The following is a 21,150-nucleotide window of genomic DNA, read 5'->3' as shown; positions in this document are numbered from 1 at the left end:
AGAGAGAAAGAGAGAAAGAGAGAGAGAGAGAGAGAGAGAGAGAGAGAGAGACAGAGGCTGAGTGAGCGAGAGAGAGAGGCTGAGTGAGAGAGACAGAGAGAGGCTGAGTGAGAGAGAGAGAGAGAGAGAGGCTGAGTGAGAGAGAGAGAGACAGAGGCTGAGTGAGAGAGAGAGAGACAGAGGCTGAGTGAGAGAGACAGAGAGAGGCTGAGTAAGAGAGAGAGAGAGAGGCTGAGTGAGAGAGAGAGAGACAGAGGCTGAGTGAGAGAGAGAGAGACAGAGGCTGAGTGAGAGAGACAGAGAGAGGCTGAGTGAGAAAGACAGAGAGAGACAGAGAGAGGCTGAGTGAGAGAGACAGAGAGAGGCTGAGTGAGAGAGAGAGACAGAGGCTGAGTGAGAGAGAGAGAGAGAGAGAGACAGAGGGAGTGAAACACATTCTTCTTTAGAAATCATGTAACATGACCATATTAATACACACTCTACACACTGCTCATGGTTTCTGGTGTCAAAATGTCTACAGGTTTTTTGCACAGCGGCTGCTGCAGTGTCCTCAGTCTGTGTGTAGGATACGTTAAAGAGCAGCGCCACAGCACCTGAGAATAAGAGAGTACAAACATATCAATCTTTCACAGCTGTCAGTGAGGAGAAGAGATTTTTCTCTTTTTGAGTGTTGGATCCACCAAAAAAAAAGTATGTAGATAGTATGTAGTATGTTTGTAGTATGTGGATAGTGTGTATTATGTGTGTAGTATGTAGATAGTATGTGGGTAATATGTGTGTAGTATGTAGTATGTGGATAGTATGTGGGTAGTGTGTAGTATGTGTGCAGTATGTAGTATGTGGGTAGTATGTAGTATGTGTGCAGTATGTAGTATGTGGGTAGTATGTAGTATGTGTGTAGTGTGTAGTATGTGGATAGTATGTAGTATGTGTGTAGTGTGTAGTATGTGGGTAGTATGTAGTATGTGGGTAGTGTGTAGTATGTGGGTAGTATGTAGTATGTGTGCAGTATGTAGTATGTGGGTAGTATGTAGTATGTGTGTAGTGTGTAGTATGTGGGTAGTGTGTAGTATGTGTGAAGTATGTAGTATGTGGGTAGTATGTAGTATGTGTGTAGTGTGTAGTATGTGGGTAGTGTGTAGTATGTGGGTAGTATGTAGTATGTGTGTAGTATGTAGTATGTGGGTAGTGTGTAGTATGTGGGTAGTATGTAGTATGTGTGTAGTGTGTAGTATGTGGGTAGTATGTAGTATGTGTGTAGTGTGTAGTATGTGGGTAGTGTGCAGTATGTGGGTAGTATGTAGTATGTGTGCAGTGGGTAGTATGTAGTATGTGGGTAGTGTGTAGTATGTGGGTAGAATGTAGTATGTGTGCAGTGGGTAGTATGTAGTATGTGTGTAGTATGTAGTATGTGGGTAGCGTGTAATATGTGTGTAGTATGTGGGTAGCGTGTCGTATGTGGGTAGCATGTAATACATGTGTAGTATGTAGTATGTGGGTAGTATGTAGTATGTGTGCAGTATGTAGTATGTGGGTAGTATGTAGTATGTGTGCAGTATGTAGTATGTGGGTAGAATGTAGTATGTGTGCAGTATGTAGTATGTGGGTAGAATGTAGTATGTGTGCAGTATGTAGTATGTCAGCTTTAAAAACCAGCTTTATTATATCTGCCATGTAATTGCATAATTTCTCTGTACTTATCTATCTATCATCCATCCATCTGTCTAATCTATCTAATATGACAGAAACCAACCTGTTAAAATATCATGTTACCATAGCAGCCAGGTTTCCATAGCAGCCATATTTTCCATAGCAGCCATGTTTCCATAGCAGCCATGTTACCATAGCAACCAGGTTTACTATAGCAGCCACATTTTCCATAGCAGCCATGTTACCATAGCAGCCAGGTTTTCCATAGCAGCCAGGTTTTCCATAGCAGCCAGGTTTTCCATAGCAGCCATGTTTTCCATAGCAGCCATGTTTCCATAGCATCCAGGTTTTCCATAGCAGCCAGGTTTTCCATAGCAGCCAGGTTTTCCATAGCAGCCAGGTTTTCCATAGCAGCCATGTTTTCCATAGCAGCCATGTTTCCATAGCATCCAGGTTTTCCATAGCAGCCATGTTTCCATAGCAGCCAGGTTTTCCATAGCAGCCATGTTTCCATAGCAGCCAGGTTTTCCATAGCAGCCATGTTTTCCATAGCAGCCATATTTTCCATAGCAGCCATATTTCCATAGCAGCCAGGTTTTCCATAGCAGCCATGTTACCATAGCAGCCAGGTTTTCTATAGTAGCCATGTTTTCCATAGCAGCCATGTTACCACAGCAGCCAGGTTTTCCATAGCAGCCATGTTACAACTGCAGCCAGGTTTTCCACAGCAGTCACATTACCACAGCAGTCACACTGTTTTTCCTGTAATAATTAACGTATCAGACTGTGACAGGGTCATGAAGTTGTGTCTACATAGTGAACATGGTGAACGTCACCAGCGGAAATGATTCATGTGATATATAAACTCAGGTTGAGGGTTTAACTCTGGAGAATCCATCTTAAAGAGATTTCTGTGTAAAATCTGAAATAACTAACTGTATCTGTGGAACTGCTCAAGCTTTTTTTAGTGGCTGAGAATGGGATTCGTCAGTGGCACTGAACTATCGTACCACCGAGCGGATCTTCACTGAATACACAACACATTGTGCTGAAGTGTGGGATCACTTCTCTGTCAGACAGATGATTGTTGCATGATTACATTTAGGCAGGAAATGCATTTATGCTCTATTGCGCACAACTCGCACCTTGTCCCTGTTCCATTCACTTAACATGGTTTTTACACAATTTCTGGCAGCCAGTATCTTTCCCACTGCTTTCTAAAAAAAGAATGATTGTGGGTCTTTGGTTTGGATTGCCGTTGCTTTCTGCAGACTGGGGCAGGTTTGTTTTCGAGAAGCCTTTAATTCGGATAAATCTACAGTAGGAATTCTTATTTCGTGCGAGATGCTCAGAGATGAAGTCCGTATGATGTTCAGCACAGACAGCTATGAATATCGTCTCCTTGGGTTAATGCAAATGAGTAAACACTCACCCTCTCAGCCTCACAGGCTTTTTCTGAGAGGCTCGTGGATGTCTATCAGATGGGTTTCTGATTAAACACCATCCTAAAGTCTTAAGCAGCTTCGCCAAAAAGCCAGGAGGAATCGCAGAATGCAGAGATGAAAGAGAAGAGACGAAGAAATCTCAGTGGGGAAACATGGCAGGGGAGAGAGAGAAAGAGAGAGAGACTGCAGAGAGAAGGAGAAAGTAGGAGGACGAGAGACGTGAAAATGACCAGATGAATGGGTTTACAGAATTTGCAATAATGAGAGAACAGTGAGAGAGTGCAGAGAATTAACATGTCAGACACGGAGAAAGAGAGAGTGAGAGAGAGAGAGAGAGAGAGAAGGAGGCATTGAGAAGAAAGGCTGAGTATGAGGACAGATGCTGTCTCTGTTGGATCCATTGAAAACCATGCAGTCCCACTCAACCCCCGTGCCGTACTTGTCCTGTCCATCAACATTTAACTGTTTGAGATCAGACATCTAACCACACGGACAGAATCCAGACTGTCTTCAGAGTGCTGCTGCACCTCCGCAGATTCAGCAAGAGAGAGATGCATATACTCTATGTATATATATATATATATATATATATAATGAGGAATTGAACGGATCAAACCCTAACCCCGTTCAATTCCTCATCAAACTGCAGGAAGAAAATTGTCGAAAATGTCAAGGACATCTAAGCCCAAGAAAGATATCCACTGAGAAATCATTTGTTCTGTTCAATAATTAAACTTGTCCTGGTTTGGATAAACGTCAGACATTATAGGTTACCCAGCATCATGTTTTTGTTGTTGTTGTTGTTAATTATCGGTCTGAGATTATGTATAGTGTCCGGAGTAGAAATTCCCGTGTTTGAGCTGTTGCTATAGAAACAATACAGTATTAGAATGATTGCACTGATATAAACCTGTTGTTTGTGTTACAGCACAGAGTCACTGCTCACCTTCTGACCACACGGGCCAGCCTTCGCTCCCCACGTGCATCAATGAGCCTTGGCTGCCCATGACCCTGTTTCCGGTTCACCACTGTTCCTTCCTTGGACCACTTTTGATAGATACTGACCACTGCAGACAGGGAACAACCCACAAGATCCCACTAACAGATGCCATGATGAGGAGATAATCAGTGTTATTCACTTCACCTCTCAGTGGTCATAATGTTATTGCTAATGGGTGTATATAAATACAGTATATGAAATACGTGAGAGACTAGATATGTGTCTCAGTGCGTCAGACTCTCTCTCTCTCTCTCTCTCTCTCTCTCTCTTTCTCTGTCTCTCTCTCTATTTTTGGAATTTGGAAAACAAATATCCAGTATAAAATGGTGTAGCAACTGTTTATTTTTACTGGCTCGCTACTAGGTAGAAGTAAGTCACAGTGATAAAGTGTGACTACAGCATGAGTGACTACACATTATTTACATTATTTTCTGTCACCCAAATGAGGATGAGGTTCCCCTTCTGAGCCTGGTTTCTCTCAAGGTTTCTTCCTCATATCATCTCGGGATGTTTTTCCTCACCACCATCACCCCAGGCTTCTCATTAGGGATAAATGTTAGAGATAAATAGTAACTTTTATTAATTTTTATTGTATGTTTCTATACTTCTGTAAAGCTGCTTTGAGACAATGTCTATTGTTAAAAGTGCTATACAAATAAATTGAACTGAATTGATTTCATCATCTCATCCACACATCATCTCATCCACACATCATCTCATCCACACGTCATCTCATCCACACATCATCTCATCCATACGTCATCTCATCCACACATCATCTCATCCATACGTCATCTCATCCACACATCATCTCATCCACACGTCATCTCATCCACACATCATCTCATCCACACATCATCTCATCCACACGTCATCTCATCCACACGTCATCTCATCCACACATCATCTCATCCACACGTCATCTCATCCACACGTCATCTCATCCACACGTCATCTCATCCACACCACATCATCTCATCCACACCACATCTCATCCACACCACATCATCTCATCCACACCACATCATCTCATCCACACCACATCATCTCATCCACACATCATCTCATCCACACCACATCATCTCATCCACACATCATCTCATCCACACGTCATCTCATCCACACATCATCTCATCCACACGTCATCTCATCCACACGTCATCTCATCCACACCACGTCATCTCATCCACACATCATCTCATCCACACGTCATCTCATCCACACATCATCTCATCCACACATCATCTCATCCACACATCATCTCATCCACACCACATCATCTCATCCACATGTCATCTCATCCACACCACATCATCTCATCCACACATCATCTCATCCACACGTCATCTCATCCACACCACGTCATCTCATCCACACATCATCTCATCCACACGTCATCTCATCCACACATCATCTCATCCACACCACATCATCTCATCCACACCACATCATCTCATCCACACGTCATCTCATCCACACATCATCTCATCCACACGTCATCTCATCCACACGTCATCTCATCCACACGTCATCTCATCCACACGTCATCTCATCCACACCACATCATCTCATCCACACGTCATCTCATCCACACCACATCATCTCATCCACACGTCATCTCATCCACACCACGTCATCTCATCCACACATCATCTCATCCACACCATGTCATCTCATCCACACATCATCTCATCCACACGTCATCTCATCCACACCACATCATCTCATCCACACGTCATCTCATCCACACCACATCATCTCATCCACACCACATCATCTCATCCACACCACATCATCTCATCCACACGTCATCTCATCCACACCACGTCATCTCATCCACACCACGTCATCTCATCCACACATCATCTCATCCACACGTCATCTCATCCACACCACATCATCTCATCCACACCACATCATCTCATCCACACCACATCATCTCATCCACACATCATCTCATCCACACATCATCTCATCCACACCATGTCATCTCATCCACACGTCATCTCATCCACACGTCATCTCATCCACACATCATCTCATCCACACCATGTCATCTCATCCACACGTCATCTCATCCACACGTCATCTCATCCACACATCATCTCATCCACACCACATCATCTCATCCACACGTCATCTCATCCACACCACGTCATCTCATCCACACCACGTCATCTCATCCACACCACGTCATCTCATCCACACATCATCTCATCCACACCACATCATCTCATTCACACGTCATCTCATCCACACATCATCTCATCCACACATCATCTCATCCACACGTCATCTCATCCACACCACATCATCTCATCCACACCACATCATCTCATCCACACCACATCATCTCATCCACACGTCATCTCATCCACACCACGTCATCTCATCCACACATCATCTCATCCACACATCATCTCATCCACACGTCATCTCATCCACACCACATCATCTCATCCACACCACATCATCTCATCCACACCACATCATCTCATCCACACATCATCTCATCCACACGTCATCTCATCCACACGTCATCTCATCCACACCACATCATCTCATCCACACCACATCATCTCATCCACACCACGTCATCTCATCCACACCACGTCATCTCATCCACACCACATCATCTCATCCACACGTCATCTCATCCACACGTCATCTCATCCACACCACATCATCTCATCCACACATCATCTCATCCACACCACATCATCCACACCACATCATCTCATCCACACCACATCATCTCATCCACACATCATCTCATCCACACCACATCATCTCATCCACACCACATCATCTCATCCACACCACATCATCTCATCTACACCACATCATCTCATCCACACCACATCATCTCATCCACACCACATCATCTCATCCACACATCATCTCATCCACACCACATCATCTCATCCACACCACATCATCTCATCTACACCACATCATCTCATCCACACCACATCATCTCATCCACACCACATCATCTCATCCACACCACATCATCTCATCCACACCACAACATCTCATCTACACCACATCATCTCATCCACACCACATCATCTACACCACATCATCTACACCACATCATCTCATCTACACCACACTATCTCATCCACACCACATCATCTCATCCACACCACATTATCTCATCTAAACCACATCATCTCATCTAAACCACATCATCTCATCCACACCACATCATCTCATCCACACCACATCATCTCATCCACACCACATCATCTCATCCACACCACATCATCTCATCCAGATCATCTCATCCACATCATATCATCTCATCCACATCATCATCTCATCCACATCATCTGATCCAGATCATCTCATCCACATCATCTCATCTAGATCATCTCATCCACATCATCTCCTCATCCACATCATCTGATCCACATCATCTCATCCACACATTATCTCATCCACACCACATCATCCACACCACATCATCTACACCACATCATCCACACCACATCAACTCATCTAAACCACATCATCCACACCACATCATCTAAACCACATCATCCACACCACATCAACTCATCTAAACCACATCATCTCATCCACACCACAACATCTCATCTAAACCACATCATCAATGCCACATTATCTCATCCACACCACAACATCTCATCTACACCACATCATCTACACCACATTATCTCATCTACACCACATCATCTCATCTGCACCACATCATCTACACCACATCATCCACACCACATCATCTCATCTACACCACATCGTCCACACCACATCATCCGCACCACATCATCGCTTCTACACCACATCATCTCTTCTACACCACATCATCTCATCCACACCACATCATCTCATCTAAACCACATCATCTACACCACATTATCTCATCCACACCACAACATCTCATCTACACCACATCATCTACACCACATTATCTCATCCACACCACATCATCTCATCTAAACCACATCATCTACACCACATTATCTCATCCACACCACATCATCTCATCCACACCACATCATCCACACCACATTATCTCATCCACACCACATCATCTCATCCACACCACATCATCCACACCACATTATCTCATCCACACCACATCATCCACACCACATTATCTCATCCACACCACATCATCCACACCACATCATCTACACCACATCATCTCATCCACACCACATCATCTACACCACATCATCTCATCCACACCACAACATCTCATCTACACCACAACATCTCATCCACACCACATCATCTCATCCACACCACAACATTTCATCTACACCACATCATCTCATCCACACCACATAATCTCATCCACACCACATCATCTCATCTACACAACATCATCTCATCTACACCACATCATCTCATCCACACCACATCATCTCATCCACACCACATCATCTACACCACATCATCTCATCTACACCACATCATCTACACCACATCATCTCATCTACACCACATCATCTCATCCACACCACATCATCTCATCCACACCACATTATCTACACCACATCATCTCATCTACACCACAACATCTCATCTACACCACATCATCTACACCACATCATCTCATCTACACCACATCATCTCATCTACACCACATCATCTCATCCACACCACATCATCTCATCCACACCACATTATCTACACCACATCATCTCATCTACACCACAACATCTCATCTACACCACATCATCTCATCTACACCACATCATCTCATCTACACCACAACATCTCATCCACACCACATCTCATCCACACCACATCATCTCATCCACACCACATCATCTCATCTACACCACATCATCTCATCCACACCACATCATCTCATCCACACCACAACATTTCATCTACACCACATCATCTCATCCACACCACATCATCTCATCCACACCACATCATCTCATCTACACCACATCATCTCATCCACACCACATCATCTCATCTACACAACATCATCTCATCTACACCACATCATCTACACCACATCATCTCATCTACACCACATCATCTCATCCACACCACAACATTTCATCTACACCACATCATCTCATCCACACCACATCATCTCATCCACACCACATCATCTCATCCACACCACATAATCTCATCCACACCACATCATCTCATCTACACCACATCATCTACACCACATCATCTCATCCACACCACAACATCTCATCTAAACCACATCATCAATGCCACATTATCTCATCCACACCACAACATCTCATCTACACCACATCATCTACACCACATTATCTCATCTACACCACATCATCTCATCTGCACCACATCATCTACACCACATCATCCACACCACATCATCTCATCTACACCACATCGTCCACACCACATCATCCGCACCACATCATCGCTTCTACACCACATCATCTCTTCTACACCACATCATCTCATCCACACCACATCATCTCATCTAAACCACATCATCTACACCACATTATCTCATCCACACCACAACATCTCATCTACACCACATCATCTACACCACATTATCTCATCCACACCACATCATCTCATCTAAACCACATCATCTACACCACATTATCTCATCCACACCACATCATCTCATCCACACCACATCATCCACACCACATTATCTCATCCACACCACATCATCTCATCCACACCACATCATCCACACCACATTATCTCATCCACACCACATCATCCACACCACATTATCTCATCCACACCACATCATCCACACCACATCATCTACACCACATCATCTCATCCACACCACATCATCTACACCACATCATCTCATCCACACCACAACATCTCATCTACACCACAACATCTCATCCACACCACATCATCTCATCCACACCACAACATTTCATCTACACCACATCATCTCATCCACACCACATAATCTCATCCACACCACATCATCTCATCTACACAACATCATCTCATCTACACCACATCATCTCATCCACACCACATCATCTCATCCACACCACATCATCTCATCCACACCACATCATCTACACCACATCATCTCATCTACACCACATCATCGACACCACATCATCTCATCCACACCACATCATCTCATCCACACCACATCATCTCATCCACACCACATCATCTACACCACATCATCTCATCTACACCACATCATCGACACCACATCATCTCATCCACACCACATTATCTACACCACATCATCTCATCTACACCACATCATCTCATCTACACCACATCATCTCATCCACACCACATTATCTACACCACATCATCTCATCTACACCACATCATCTCATCTACACCACATCATCTCATCCACACCACATCATCTCATCTACACCACATCATCTCATCTACACCACATCATCTCATCCACACCACATCATCTCATCCACACCACATCATCTCATCCACACCACATCATCTCATCTACACCACAACATCTCATCTACACCACATCATCTACACCACATCATCTCATCTACACCACATCATCTCATCTACACCACATCATCTCATCCACACCACATCATCTCATCCACACCACATTATCTACACCACATCATCTCATCTACACCACATCATCTCATCCACACCACATCATCTCATCCACACCACATTATCTACACCACATCATCTCATCTACACCACAACATCTCATCTACACCACATCATCTCATCTACACCACATCATCTCATCTACACCACAACATCTCATCCACACCACAACATCTCATCCACACCACATCATCTCATCCACACCACATCATCTCATCTACACCACATCATCTCATCCACACCACATCATCTCATCCACACCACAACATTTCATCTACACCACATCATCTCATCCACACCACATCATCTCATCTACACCACATCATCTCATCCACACCACATCATCTCATCTACACAACATCATCTCATCTACACCACATCATCTACACCACATCATCTCATCTACACCACATCATCTCATCCACACCACAACATTTCATCTACACCACATCATCTCATCCACACCACATCATCTCATCCACACCACATCATCTCATCCACACCACATCATCTCATCTACACCACATCATCTCATCTACACAACATCATCTCATCCACACCACATCATCTCATCTACACAACATCATCTCATCTACACCACATCATCTACACCACATCATCTCATCTACACCACATCATCTCATCCACACCACATCATCTCATCCACACCACATTATCTACACCACATCATCTCATCCACACCACATCATCTCATCTACACAACATCATCTCATCTACACCACATCATCTACACCACATCATCTCATCTACACCACATCATCTCATCCACACCACATCATCTCATCCACACCACATTATCTACACCACATCATCTCATCCACACCACATCATCTCATCCACACCACATTATCTACACCACATCATCTCATCTACACCACATCATCTCATCCACACCACATCATCTCATCCACACCACATCAACTCATCTACACCATATCATCTCATCCACCCCACATCATCTCATCCACCCCACATCATCTCATCTACACCACATCATCTCATCTACACCACATCATCTCATCTACACCACATCATCTCATCTACACCACATCATCTCATCTACACCACATCATCTACACCACATCATCTCATCTACGCCACATCATCTACACCACATCATCTCATCTACACCACATCATCTACACCACATCATCTCATCTACACCACATCATCTACACCACATCATCTCATCCACCCCACATCATCTCATCTACACCACATCATCTCATCCACCCCACATCATCTCATCTACACCACATCATCTCATCTACACCACATCATCTCATCCACCCCACATCATCTCATCTACACCACATCATCTCATCCACCCCACATCATCTCATCTACACCACATCATCTACACCACATCATCTACACCACATCATCTCATCTACACCACATCATCTACACCACATCATCTACACCACATCATCTCATCCACCCCACATCATCTCATCTACACCACATCATCTACACCACATCATCTACACCACATCATCTCATCTACACCACATCATCTACACCACATCATCTACACCACATCATCTCAGAGAGATAAGTGAGCGCATATTATCTGAGGAGCTTTTTCACCTTTTCTCTGAGATCTGCTATCACTGTCCTGATTTACGGGCTGCCAGGCAACAAAGGTGGAGCCTTTAATTTTAAATTGGAGCTCTTGTTGACCCGAGAAACATCCGTCACCTGGAGAAATCAGAGCGATCGGCCGCTCCGTCGCTGCTAGACAAAAGGATCGTTCATGTTCTCGAACCCTGTGCTAAACAGGAGGTGAAATACTGCTGTGATGTCATGGGTTAAAAGTGCAAGGTTGCTTTATATGCCCTTGTTGCCTGTCACTCAGAGCAGCCAATCAGGCAATGACGAAAGAGAGAGAGATGGACAGAGGAATGGAGGGAGGAAGAGTAGGAAAGGGTAATCCTTCTCTATAATAATAGGAAGCTGCTAGATGCCTGCAGGGTGTGGATATGGACCAGAGCCCAATTACTGAATGTAATTAAAGCCTGTGCTCATTTAAGCCACCTACAGTCCACCCGTCTGCTTCTCTCTCTCTTTTTTTTTACGCCTCTTTTCTTCTCTTCTTTTCTCATTTCCTTTCCTTGATAATCCAAATGGTCCATCTAGAGTATGATTCCTTCTACATTCAGCTCTATACTATTAATGAAATTAATGAAAAGTGGCCGTTTCAATCAATCAGCCAATCAATCAGTCAGTCAGTCAGTCATCAATCAATCAATCAATCAATCAATCAATAATAATAAAACATCCAACCTGATGTTTTCACTTCCACATGAGTAAACCTTTTCATTGTACGTTGTAAGAAACGTTATTCACAGAACAGTGTTACAAATGGCTGCCGCTCGTTTGGGATTTACCTTGAAACAGGAAGTGACATCACTCACCAGTCTGCGTTGGCACCATCCACAGACGCCGCAGAGCGCCACGAGCCACACGACGCACACGGTGAGACCGACTGACACGAGGAACACGCCCAGTGACAGAGAACCTTGCAGAGAATGAGAGAAAAGAAAGTGTTGTTTTTAAAATAAAAGTTTATTTACGATGAATTGCTCTGTGTCAGTGCTGTTAGCATGTTTCAGTGTTTTAGCCAGAGCTGAGCTGTGTGTTTCTCAGGTGTATGGCTACAGCTTGGTGATTGGTGATTCTTGTGTATAATACACTCCGGCTCATGCTAATAAATAGAATAGAATCTGATACATACAGACTGATTTGATGAAGGAAATAATGCAGATGTATGTCACGTGTCCTTCAGTCAAACACCTGAAACTGTTTACACACCAGAAATGAAGAGAACCTGAGGTCTTTTTTAATGAATGTCTTTTATACATGTTGCAGGAGCTAAAAGAGACCTCTCATCCCCCTCTTTTCTCTCTCTCCCTCTCTCTCTCTCTCTCTCTCTCCTATACCAGACATGTTTTCATTCTGAAATGAGATTTCTGCCCCATTTCTGATGCAGTTCAGATAAACAGGAGGTGTATTTGTAGAAGAAGAAAAAGAGAAGAATGTGTAACGTGGGAGAAACAGGAGACAGCCTTGAGAAGAGAAGTCACTATTTCTTAATAGAAAAAGGAAAAGGAGGACAAAAGGAGGAGGTGGAGAAATGAGAATACAGTGTTTCAGAAAAACACAGAGGATGAAGTGAATTATGGAGGGTGGAGGAAAGAACCAGAGGGAGGGAGAGACGATGTGGAGGGAAAGAAGGATGGGAGTTGCTGACAGCTCTCAGAAATCTCACTCTGTCAGTGACAAGAAAAAAAAAGAATGAGAGAAGAGAAGAGAAGAGAAGAGAAGAGAAGAGAAGAGAAGAGAAGAGAAGAGAAGAGAAGAGAAGAGAAGAGAAGAGAAGAGATGGTGCTCCTTTTCATCAAATAAGTAAATAAAGTAAAAATATCTACTCACATTTAATAATGTTAAAAATAAAAATTAGAAAATGTTCCATCTGGAAAATCAGCTAAACTGAGTATAAGGCTCTGAAGGGAGAAGGATTAAGGAAGGTTGAAGAAAGATGAGGAATGTTGATGAAGGATGAGGAAGGATGAGGAAGAATGAAGAAAGATGAAGAAAGATGAGGAAGAGAGAGGAAGGATGATGAAGAATAATGAATGATAAAGACGAGTGAGGAAGACTGAGCAAGGAGGATGAAGAAGAATGAGGAAGGATGAGAAAGACTAAGGAAGGATGATGAAGGATGAAGAAGAATGAGGAAGACTAAGAAAGAATGAGGAAGGATGAAGAAGACAGAGGAAGGAGGATGAAGGATGAGGAAGTCTAAGGAAGACTGAGCAAGGATGGTGAAGGATGAATAAGGATGAGGAAGTCTAAGGAAGACTAATCAAGGATGGTGAAGGATGAGGAAGACTGAGAAAGGATGATGAAGACTAAGGAATGATGATGAAGGATGATGACACATGAGGAAGACTGAAGAAGGATGATGAAGGATGAGAAAGCCTGAGGAAAGATAATGAAGGATGAGGAAGACTGACAAAAGATGAGGAAGGATGATGAAACATGAGGAAGACTGAAGAAGGATGATGAAGGATGAGGAAGACTTAGGAAGGATGATGAAGCATGAGGAAGATTGAAGAAGGATGATGAAGGAGGAGGAAGACTGAGAAAGGATAATGAAGGGTGAGGAAGACTGAGCAAGGATGAGGAAGACTGAGCAAGGATGTGGATGGATGATGAAGGATGAATAAGGATGAGGAATTAGTCTCCTAAAGAAGACTAAGCAAGGATGATGAAGAATGAGGAAGACTAGTCAAGGATGATGAAGGATGAAGGTTGAGGAAGACTGACGAAAAATGATGAAGGATGTTGAAGGATGATGAAGACTGATGAAAGATGATGAAGGATGATGAAGAATGATGAAGACTGAGGAATGATGAAGATGATGACGACTGAGGAATGATGATGGATGATGAAGGATGAGGAAGACTGATGAAAGATGATGAAGGATGATGAAGAATGATGAAGACTGACAAATGATGAAGATGATGAAGACTGAGGAATGATGATGATGGATGAAGGATGAGGAAAGATGATGAAGGATGATGAAGACTGACGAAAGATGATGACAGATGATGAAGACTGAGGAGTGATGATGATGGATGACGAAGACTAAGGAATGATGATAGAGGATGATGAAGACTGAGGAATGATGATGATGGATGATGAAGACTGAGGAGTGATGATGGATGATGAAGACTAAGGAATGATGATAGAGGATGATGAAGACTGAGGAGTGATGATGATGGATGATGAAGACTAAGGAATGATGATAGAGGATGATGAAGACTGAGGAATGATGATGATGGATGATTAAGACTGAGGAGTGATGATGGATGATGAAGACTAAGGAATGATGATAGAGGATGATGAAGACTAAGGAATGATGATAGAGGATGATGAAGACTAAGGAATGATGATAGAGGATGATGAAGACTGAGGAATGATGATGGATGATGAAGACTAAGGAATGATGATAGAGGATGATGAAGACTGAGGAATGATGATGACGGATGATGAAGACTGAGGATTGATGATGGATGATGAAGCCTAAGGAATGATGATAGAGGATGATGAAGACTAAGGAATGATGATAGAGGATGATGAAGACTAAGGAATGATGATAGAGGATGATGAAGACTAAGGAATGATGATAGAGGATGATGAAGACTGAGGAATGATGATAGAGGATGATGAAGACTAAGGAATGATGATAGAGGATGATGAAGACTAAGGAATGATGATAGAGGATGATGAAGACTGAGGAATGATGATGACAGATGATGAAGGATGAGGAAGACTGATGAAGGATGAGGAAGGTTCAGGACGTATGAGGAAGTGGTCACGGCCAAACACTATGCATGTATATTTATGTGCATGAGTTAATGGTGCTGTAGAATCCTCACTCATTGTAAGTAACCTTGAAGTGGAGGTCACATGCAGAGCTTTAGCTGTAATGTTTAGCACTGGAGTGTGATATCAACACCACTGACCTCATTAGCGTGGATTATTTCAGAAAGATTCTGTAGTGTAGACCACAGTGATGGTCAAGCACTGAGTTATTTTATTTTAGCTTAACTTCACTGTGAGAATGATCTTTGTGAGTAAAAATATCTTTTCATAAACATAATATTTTAAGATTTTTTTTTAAGTTGTTCGTTCGGTTACTTTGCCGCAGGTATGTTTTAATTCATTTCCTGTCTCTGTTCCTGTTTCCTGTATGTTTCCTTACTGAACCCACCTGTTTTTTGTTCTGTTCTTGATTAAAGCTCTTATTTAAACCCTGGTGTGTGGTATCATCTTCATAAAGTGCATGTCTCAGTGTTTCCACCTAGCCTCCTGTTTATTGTATTTTGATGCCGTTTCCTGTTTCCAGTAAGCCTGAGATCTTGTTTTAGCCAAAGGTTTGTTTTTAATATCCCGAGCCACTTCTGTTCCTGACCTGCCTTTTGGATTTTCTCTGCTATTTTTGTTTAAATAAACTCTTGCACTTGTGTCCTCACGGCTGTTCTTGAGCAACACGAGACAGAACATTGCGTTTCCCGTGGATGCAGCAGGAGGTGACATACTGAAACTCCCAACACCTGACTGGAAAAAGTCAGACCTGGGACCCTGGGCCCCTTCACCGGTGCTCCCCTGGGTTCCGGCTCCAGCTTCAGATCTTTCCAGTGAAGCAAACCCCAAACCCAAGGAAAAACAGTGAATGAACAGCTCCAGCACTGTGCTGGTCAGAGCATCTCACTACAGCAAGAAGCGTCTGCCTGTTCTGGGAGAAAGAATTTGCACAAGCCATAAACTGGGAGTTTGTTGATCCCAGTAGAGACCTCGAAAGGACACCGGGAAGAGCCGAAAATGACAGACGAGCCCGCCAGCCTTTCATCACCTACTACAAGGCCGATCTGTCGGCCTTCAGCACAGAGCTCTCTCCAGAGGCCAAGGGGATGGCCTCCAACACAGAGCTCCACAATGAAGCCGACAGAAGCCAACAGATTACAAACAATCTTTGTTATGTAAATAACACTCTAAAACGTACAATCATGAATAATCCATACATCCAGAAAGCCACAGAGGGTCTGAAGAAAGCCGGAGGGAGCCGCAGGAGACAGCTTCATCATCCGAGACAATACTGCTCTCAGGGATCGAAGTTTATATGGCATGTTTATTAGTGTGGTAATTTATGACCTGCATCTACTTAACGTGAGCTGAAACCCTCTCAGATGACAGAATGCTCAGTTTATCCACTCTAATGTTCTTCTGAAAGACCTCTCCTGCACACTTCCTCCCCACACTTCAGGACGTCTGGCACTGGTGCTACAATCCAAGCTGCTGAATCTTTACTGGAGATCTTGGCGACTATCTTTGAGTCAGGAAGGAATTAGAGTTAAGTCTATAACGAACTCCGAAACTACACTGATTTACTAGTTCCTCAAGAGCTCTTGGTTACTGGTGTAGAAAGGACATTATTTACATTTACATCATTTTTCACCCAAATGAGGAGGAGGTTCCCTTCTGAGTCTCGTTCCTCTCAAGGTTTCTTCCTCAGATCATCTCAGGGAGTTTTTCCTCACCACCATCGCCTCAGGTTTCTCATTAGGGATAAATGTTAGGGATAAATAGTAACTTAACTTTAAACTTTCTTTGTCATTGCACTAATCAGTCTTGTGTTAAGTCTCATATGACTAAATATTGTTAAATGGACTAAATTAAGGCTCTGGGTAACTGATCAGAAGGTTGGAGGTTTAAACTGTTAACTCTCTCTATGCTCCAGGGGACCGCATCATGGCTAACCCTGACCTCTGACCCTAACAATCATGTTTGGCATGTTATGTGCCATAATGTTAACGTGATAAATAAAGGCTTCTTCTTTTAATATATATATTCAAATGAACCAGCCTCAATGTTTTCTCTCTATTAATATAATGGCTACTATTACATGTCTATTCAAATCTTTGCCAGCTTCTCATTTGCATATTATTATATTAGGAATAGATATTCTTAGCTTCTTTGTTGCTTTTACACTTTATCTGTCCCCTGATTTTCTTAATGCCTGGTGTAAAGAGATTAACACGAACCCAGGCTAACAGTTTGCCTTGAGATAAAATAAATTCAATCCAAAGTGCATCTTATTATATATGTTAATAATAATAATGCCAGCCCTGTTCGTGCCAGCGTGTTAAATTGACTGTGTTTCGCTAGATTGGTCATCTGTAATTATTATCCGCAACTGTTCGTTAGCAATTATCAAAAAAGGCAGTTCGGTTCGCTCCAGAGCATCGGCCTCCTCGCTCAACATCATGAGATCCGGCTGAACTCAGAGCAACAGCAGAGACGTTTCTGAGAGAGCAACATGTTACCAAACACTAACGTCTTTCCGTATGGTATAATTCGTCATTATTTTATTATTTAATCATCTACTCTCTTTACCAGATCCTGTAGTTTCAGGATGCCATTAAAATACACTAGACACTAGCCTTCTTAACGCACACACACACACACACACACACACACACACCAGAGCGCTGATTATCATTGGTCTGTTGGCAGACAAAAGTTATTAAATGATAAGCAATTTCCTCGAAGTATCTGTCTTGATCTAGTTACTGCTTTCCAAACACAAGCCACTTTGGATATTAAAGGCTGAGTCAACGTCTTCATTATTACTGCTCTGTGGCTGTGATCAGGGACATTATACACCTTCGAACGCTAATCAGAAAATGCTAAATCAAGCTTTCAGTTGTAAAACGTAATCGTGTACTTGATATATAACAATATACAGTAGCTGGAAATATTAATATCTTTCCATTTTGTAGTATGTTATCTGGTGCCTTTCTGCCAAAGCACTTGATCTTCTCGCTTCAACCTCCTTTTCAATCTCATTTGCATATTCACCGTCAACAAGGTAGATCTGTCAATCAATCACAGTGGGAGGGATTGTGTGTGTGTGTATGGGTTAAGAGGTCATTTTAATAGATAAGGATCAGATTATCGGTGTATCCTCAGTGTATTAACTCTTGTATCCTTCCACAATCTTCTCACAATGTTCTGCTGGAATGCAGACACAATTTATCACTTCAGTCCACACTTTTTCTCTGGGTCAGGGCTTTGTGACGGCAGTGTGTTGTCTTTTAGCCCTTGTGTTACACTTCAGATGTGTGGAGGAGGAGGAGGAGGAGGAGGAGGAGGAAAAGACAAAGAATTTGAAATGAGTGAAAAATGGAATGATGGAGATGCAGGAAAAAGAGGAAGAAAGATGAGACTCAGTGGTTCATTAAGGTGCATTTTTTCCTTCCACTTTTGCGGTGCACTTCTGGCATCCTACAGTGCGTAGGATTTTTTTTTTCTTTTTGTTAAAAATGAGTCAGGAGAGGAAAAGTGCTCTATAATATAATGTTCCTGAGCTGCTATGAGTCACTCAGGTAATTCTGTAATAGTGATTCACAGCCAGTGCAGTGTCAGGGGTGATGTGATGGGATTGGGGGGGGAATTTGTATCCACACATCATACACCAGGCCAGACGTAGCAACTTCAGACACAAAGGAAATTCTGCAACACTGTGCTGGGCAGCCAATCAGTGCCTGAGAGAGAGACTGTCAGAGTGTACACAACAACACAAACAAGAGGAGCTACTATATCCTTCCTGTCACCTCCGAGCAGTCTGCTCATCCTCTGATCTCTTTCATCATCTGGGGCAGGGATGACCGATCGTATCCGCAAAGGGACAGTGTGGGTGCAGGTTGTTATTCCAACCGAGCAGAAGCCACACCTGAGTCTACTGAAAGCCAAGATCAGTTGATTAAACAGGTGGAATCAGGTGTGGCTCCTGCTTGGTTGGACTGAACACCTGACCCTTTGTGGATAACATTGTACATACCAGCTCTAGGGGGTTTCACCCACAGAACTGTCTCTCACTCAATGTTTTTTGCACCTGGTAGACACCTTTATCCAGAGCAACTACATTTATCTTGGTCAAGGACCCAACAGGAGCAGCTTGATGGACCTGGGATTTGAACGCGCAACCTTCCAATCAGTAGACCAACACCTTAACCACTAAGCTATCACTTCCCACAGAAAGATCATCTGCCACCATCATCCATACCACGATTAAAGACACAGAGATCAGACTTTTTCTTCATTCTGGTGCTTGTTGTATACATCAATTGAAGCTCTTGACCAGTATCTACAGGATTGGCTGAGCAATTGTTTCCAAACTTCCATTCAAACTCAACACTGTATCGAAAACGCTAGAGCAAACCATCCCCGTAACCATGACGACTCAATGGCTAACACACTGTGGAAAAGAGTAGAGAGAAGCTGCAGTTTGAAATGGGAACGTTTTTGGGTCAGAACAGCGAGCATCTCTACCACATGACCTGAAAGCAAGTTGATAGCAATAACCATCTGTTAAACCCAAGTACACATCTCATGCTAACTTCCTTGTAAGCTCTTTATTAAAAAGAAAAAAAAAATTAAGTCTGGTCTTGGAGCTAAATTAATTAATAGAATTAAAATGAGAGAAAAAGCAACAGAATTGCAGTAGAAAACATGGCAGACAACAGAATCAGAGATATAACAAGAATAATTACATTAAAATTGTATAATTTACAACATGAATTTATATAATCCTGGAAAGCTGCGTGGTGACAATGTCCATTGTTAAAATCAATATACAAATAAATTGAAATTCTAATTCTAATAAATATATTCATTGATTCAGATAGAGAACAGAGAGTGTGACCAAGATGGAACCTGAGTCTGGGTGGGTTTCCTCCTCACTGTTAGACAGTCTACAGAACCTCAGCATTCAGTAGCAGTAACAATCCCAGAGGTCAAAGAGTAGAGTTGATTGGAGAACAGCAAATAGAATATAATAGAGTACATTTTGGTAGAATACAGAAAAAAAGATTAGAGAAGAATAGAATA

General features: G+C 42.7%; 1 protein-coding gene across 4 annotated transcripts in view; it reads right to left on the bottom strand.

The window, feature by feature from the left end:
• syt7b (synaptotagmin VIIb) overlaps nucleotides 1–21,150 on the bottom strand; it is a 130,990-nt gene that overhangs the window by 70,550 nt on the left and 39,290 nt on the right. For 2 of the 4 annotated variants that reach the window (XM_058401068.1, XM_058401070.1), the window contains exon 2: nucleotides 13,080–13,210. In XM_058401068.1, coding sequence (XP_058257051.1) covers nucleotides 13,080–13,210 — 131 coding nt within the window. The remainder of the gene's footprint in view (nucleotides 1–13,079; nucleotides 13,211–21,150) is intronic. The other 2 variants (XM_058401069.1, XM_058401071.1) reach the window with 1 other exon arrangement.

The sequence above is a fragment of the Hemibagrus wyckioides genome, linkage group LG10 (assembly GCF_019097595.1).
Source record: "Hemibagrus wyckioides isolate EC202008001 linkage group LG10, SWU_Hwy_1.0, whole genome shotgun sequence".
Taxonomy (NCBI): domain Eukaryota; kingdom Metazoa; phylum Chordata; class Actinopteri; order Siluriformes; family Bagridae; genus Hemibagrus; species Hemibagrus wyckioides.
Note: the sequence above shows the minus strand (reverse complement) of the source record. Positions and strands in the feature narration are given on the sequence as shown.